Here is a 6,000-nt window from a genome sequence, read left to right as displayed (position 1 = left end):
TTCTTTCCTTTATTATGTTACGTACTTCTACAGTTTCTCTCAAAATACTTAAAATTCCACCTTTTTTTCAGATTACGTAAATTGGTAAGTGCGTCTATATGTATCTACTGACTTAGATGCCGTTTTAAATAATTTAGTTTCCATTCTTCCTATTTTCTTCCTGTACTAAATTCTCCTGCAACATTTGTTTCTACACAAAAAGTACAAAAGACGACACCATTTTCTTCATTGTATTGAAAAATATCCTAGTTTTTGGCTTTGCATTTTGTTTGATGATGGAATTGCAGCATTAATTTGTTTTAAAAGCCAATCCTTTTAAAATGTTTTGCAAGTTTTTTTTATTTACAGTATTTATGTCTTCAGTTTTACTTTTGGACATTTTTTATCTGAAAAATTTTAAAATTAAAGAATTTTATTAATTCTCTGTATTTTGTACACGAAGTAATTATAAAATATTAGGAAAAATCACAAACTTTTAACGCATTATTAAAATAGTTTATAAAAATTTAAAAAAAAGTTTAATTTTTCATATTTTACCTTCTTTAATAAAATATTAAGTAATACTAAACGTTTCTGGTTATACCTAAAAAAAAAAAAAAAAAAAAAATCGGGATCAGTAGATCCGTTGACATTCCGCCCACATATTTTTACGTATTAATTGGTAAAAATTAATAGGAAAAAAACTCGACTGTATGTGTGTGGTTGAGTGGACAGAATGTAAAAATGCTGACCTTCCCTATTATGCGGTATTTATATTATTTTAATAACAATATATTCATCTTAAAAACATACAGTATAAACTACAACCGCTACAGTCCTTTATATAATCGTAATTTCACTACGCACTATGTATTTGTAAATAAAAGATGTGGGAACATGTCATGCGATAGCGAATCTTATGGCATGAGCTATCCCCCTTCCTAAGTAAAAGCACTTGTGCAACTTCATAGAAATCAGTGCGCGGCCGCGCACGCGCGCAGCTTAGAGGGAACCGTGCTGGTGTACCCCAAGAGATAATTCCATAGGTGAGGTGCGGCTGAATTAAAGAAAGGAATACAAATCTGAGAAGGGAAGGAGACACTCAGGCAGAGGCCCTGGCGAGTATTCCCGCTAGTGACGAAGTTTTCTTTTGTAGGGTTATCATTTGTTTTACCCAACTTAGCTTATCATCTAGACAGATTCCGAGAAACTTGGTTTCGTTCACCCTTTCAAGTTGTTTTTCTTTGTACATTATTTCGAAATCTTTATTTAGTGGTTTATTTTTCGTTCTAAACACTATATATTTTGATTTTTCTGGATTCAGTATAAGTTGATTCTTTTGAAGCCAACTATGCATTACGAGAGCAAGGCAGAGATTCTGAGTTGAAGCTGATTAGGTTCTTTTTCTGTGATCAGGATGGAGACATCATCGGCATACGCTACTAGGTGGAAAGATAGAAGAAGAGAGAGAAATTCATTGATATAAAGAACAAATAAGATAGGTCCAAGAAGTGAGCCTTGAGGTACTCCCCGGGAGAAAAAAACAAATGTTGGAGTATGACTGATTTGTTCTTTCGACAACCAGCTGATCAGTAAGGTAGTCTTCAAGGAGAGGTTAATTTTACCTCTCAAGCAATATTGTTGAGTTTGCCAATATTGTTATTCCCCTGGAAATTTAATTTATCGTCTAGCGAAACGGCAAATTGATCTGAGAACTCACACAATTTACGGACATAATACAAACGGGCAGATGAATTAGTTTTCGGGTAGCTGTTGGGGTTGTTTTTTTTTTTTTTTTTTTCTCAGAAGCATCGGCGACTAAGGCCATGTTACTCCGTGTATATTGTATGTAAATTGCGTGTGTTCTGAGGTCGATTTTCTGTTTGCTGGACGTAAAACTCAAGTTTCCCGAAGGAAAAAACCATACTGTCCTCGCCTGAAACCGACTAACTCAACAACTTTGGGAAAAAGGCACATAAAAATTTCTCCTGTCATCGAACTCAGGTCTTTTCCACCCGGTGTGGGGAGGACGGCGATTCTACCAACTGTGCTACCCACGAGGGCAATGAAGCAAGTAAGAAAGAAATGAGCGACTGATTAACTTAATGAATACTCAGGGACATATATTTACGTTGGATATAAGTTTTGACAAATAGCTTAGGCCTACCAACTGTGCTACCCACGAAGGCTTTCGGGTGGCCTTAAAATGACACATTTTTTTTTAATATATAGAAGCTTTCAAAGTTCATGTTTCTTCTTTAGCCCCGGAGTAAGCTCCCCCCCCCCCCCCCGGTTTCGGCTTCGTCTTGTAACGAGGCAGTTAGATAATTGCAAGCTTGTTAGGCTTAACACTTTTATAAACTAAGAAACATGAAAAGATAAACTTATCTGTGGATGGACGTCTGATATCACGGGTACTGCAGATTGGGTAACTTCGATTTACAAACACCATTTTGTTCATAAAACTGCTCATTAATTGCTGACTTAAATAAGTAAAAATCACACGAAAAAAAATTCCACTACGAGTTAATCACAGTGCTTCCCAAGTGCCCTAGTGATAATAATGATATAGTAAATTAGGCATGTCCATCGGATACAATGCACAAATACAAGATAAATTCCAGGAATAATTACCTTAAAATTAATAATTGATTTTTAATTTGATTTTATTAATAATTATTTTTGACAATTATTGTTAAAAATCAATTGATAATTTTCCTTGTCATTTATCCTGTGTTTGTACATCGTCTTTCACGGTGAAAATTAAATGACTTTGGGCTAGAATGAAATAACCGTGATAAATCTAATAATTTCGGTTAGTTGAAACACACACATAAATTGCATAATTAATCAAATAAAGTTCTGCAAAGTAATAATTGTTTTATTTTAGTAAATCTTATATAAATATAGTTACTTCCCTAAAATATCTTTTAAATGTCAACAGAAAAAATATTAACTTCTTTCATCAGGAAATAGGAGCGTGCAACCATAACAGGAAACTCTCAGTTCATCTTGCGTTTAAGCGAATGTTATTACTATATATGAGTGATTTTGCCAGAGTAAACATAAGCGAGAATCGATCATATTATATAGTGTACTCAGAAAAGTCAGGTTAGCAATGGCTACATTTACTTCAACCACCGTTCAAAATATTGCGACATTACTGAAGGATCACCAGGTATCAGTGGTAAACAGTGTCCTCGTTGTGATAACACTTGGAGGTGAAGAAGTTTTTCGGAACACCGCATTTCACTGTCCCTGTTCTCAGCCAGAAGGGCTAATATATGGACTTAGTTTTGTCAGTGGTCCTGCTTTAATACTTTTCTTTTTAGGTAAGTTGCACACTGTTCATTGGGTCATTTTAGATAATACTTTTTCACCATAGCTAGTACTGAATCCAGCCTACATCACGGTTGGATTGTTTGTTTCTTTGTGTAGAGTTTTAGGTGTATCAGTGACTTAGGCCATATTGCTCCTTATAATTATGTCGGTAAATTACTTGTGTTCTGCGGTAAATTTCCCTATTTGCTGACGAAACCCGAATACCGGGAGAAGAAACCATGCTATCTTCGCCTGACACCAATTAACTCAACTACATTGTGGAAAAAAAAAAAAAAAAGCATAAAAATCCTCACGTCATCGAGAGGATTCGAACTCAGGTCTTTTTCACTTGGTGTGTGTAGGACGGCGAGTATACCAACTGTGTTACCCAAGAGGGCATCACTGTTGGAATCTAGACATGCGTAAGGCGGGGGAGGGATGTCCTCTCGGTGCAGCTCGGTATACCAGGATGGCTTAAAGAATACTCTGCCCCCTTTGAAAGAATTCATTACCAATCATTATTAAGTGCTGTACTTAAATGGTTTTGTCTCTAACAGGATATGACTAAATAAATAATAATAGCATTGCACTAGTGACTAGTTTAAGTGTATGTGGGGGCTGATTAAAATTTAATAAAAAGAAGAAACGATGATGCTGTATTTTACAGTAAATTCTCTCTTTTTATTAATTTAAATAAAAATTCAATAATTTCAATAAAAACATCCTGAAAACTATTTTTAGAACATTATTACAACAATGAGTTTTGTCTGTGTATCCAGCACATTGAGAAAAACTGAAATTTATGTATTTTAAATGTTTTGACTAAATTGTCATAATATTGGTACATTTTCATCTTAACTATTTTTATGGTGAAGCTTTTCAAACTTTGCTCATAAGCTTTTGAAATATTTCCGGAATGGAGTACTCTCACAGGATATAAATGGAAAACATTTCTGCAAGCATGATCTTTGAACTTTTTAAACTGATGACAATCAAAAGGAAAAGAAAAATAAATACTGAAAAAATTTTCCCCATCAACGTCGTCTTATAGAAGTAGTGCAGTTGTTTTCAGTTTTTAAGGACATTAACGACTTAGATCATATTGCTCATTTGTGTATTATGTTTCTTCAAGTATATGTTCACGATGCTATTTGCCTGTTGTGATGACTGAACAACCAGAAATAACTAACAGCAAAAAACCCTGTTTCTCTGTCTCTGCGTGAGATTGGATAAATATACTGAAGAGACATTTAGAAAATTCTGTCATGGGACTCGTACCTAGAGATCACCAAACGAGACAGTTGAGTAACAAATATGTATGAGTGTTTAATACAAGATAGCAGTGAAAACGTTTTTATCTTGGGGATTCATTCCTACAAGAATATCGAAAACTACACCAAATTTTCTACTTGTCTTAAGGAAACTGAACAATGTAATCACCTTCAACTTTTAATATAACATTAAGTTTTTGAATACGAAAAATAAATAAATAAATCAATTAATTAATTAATTAATTAATTCAAAATTAATTCAAAATTATAAATAAATAACTAAACAAAGCACATATTTGACTACCTCCACCCATCGGCACTTATCTAGCTGACCTTTGAAATTCCCCAAGCTGTCAATTTGACTATCCATGGAGGAAACTGATATTAGAAATTGAAACTGATATTGGAAACTGAAACTGTATTAGGACCTATAGTACTTAGTACCGTGCATGAGTTGGAAGTTGAGAAGATGAAAGAAGATATCTGTTCACATTAGACTTGAACTTCTATACACTATAATTTTCAGAAAATACGTATGAAGGAAGGTTGTTCCAGAAAACGGCAGTTGAATGAATAAACCAGGAATATGAAAAATTGTTTCAAGTTGCACAGTAAACGGATGTTGGCTGGTGGCGGCACACGTTGGGACTGTTTTGAAAGAGAGAGAGAGCGGGAATTATAGAAGCCGATTCAGAAGAACAGTGCCCATGGCAGTATCTGTAGAAAAGGCATGCAGCAGAAATAGCACGTCTATGAGAGAGCGAGTGGAGAGACTCTGGCGATCGGCATTTACTGGATTGGTAGCGAATATTCGAGAAGTTGAAGCTGATTGAGCAGGGCAAGGTTTCTCAAACTGGAAAGTGGAATGCAATGTGCTATCATCAGCAAAACTATGATTTCCGGTCAATGGAAGGTCATTAATGTACCTTTTCTGTTATTAAATCCATTAATATACCTTTTCTAAACCTTTTCCTGCATAATTTTAATTTATGACAACTGATTCTGGAATCTTTTGTAAAAGTAAAAATTTCATCATCATTTATTTTACTTTCTCTTTTCATAGCCATATATACATCTCAATTAAATCTCTAGGGTACCTAGTTACCAAGCTCTGTTCTCTGCATATTCGAAGACTTTCCTCATATAGACGCCCTTTTGCCGATCTGACCAGGCGCATTTCCTGTTTTTAGACCGTTTCAAGAAGCTCTGTCTTTTTTAAGTGCGGTCTTATATTTGCCTTTTTTCCGCTGCTGTTTTTAATTCAATAAAGTGCATAAGTTATTTTGAAATTTCCAATTCCAAAATGTAAGACCATGTGTTATACTTAAAAAAAAAAGTTGTTGTCACTTTTCTGGCCATACCTGAAATCTGTTTAAGACGCCTTGATAAAGCACTGACTGGCACTGATCATTAATTAGTCTACCGATCT

General features: G+C 34.5%; 1 protein-coding gene across 1 annotated transcript in view; it reads left to right on the top strand.

Annotated features, from left to right (window-relative positions):
- The first annotated feature begins 3,049 nt into the window (after positions 1-3,049).
- The window catches only part of LOC150090523 (calcium homeostasis modulator protein-like), a 43,332-nt gene continuing 40,381 nt past the window's right edge, over positions 3,050-6,000 (top strand). The window contains exon 1 of the mRNA XM_090378314.1: positions 3,050-3,311. Within this exon, the coding sequence (XP_090234440.1) occupies positions 3,098-3,311 (214 nt within the window). The 5' untranslated portion in view covers positions 3,050-3,097. The remainder of the gene's footprint in view (positions 3,312-6,000) is intronic.

The sequence above is a fragment of the Mastigoproctus giganteus genome, chromosome 1 (genome assembly GCF_048544385.1).
Source record: "Mastigoproctus giganteus isolate SK-2022 chromosome 1, ASM4854438v1, whole genome shotgun sequence".
NCBI classification, from domain to species: Eukaryota; Metazoa; Arthropoda; class Arachnida; order Uropygi; family Thelyphonidae; genus Mastigoproctus; species Mastigoproctus giganteus.
This window is presented reverse-complemented; position numbering and strand designations above follow the sequence as displayed.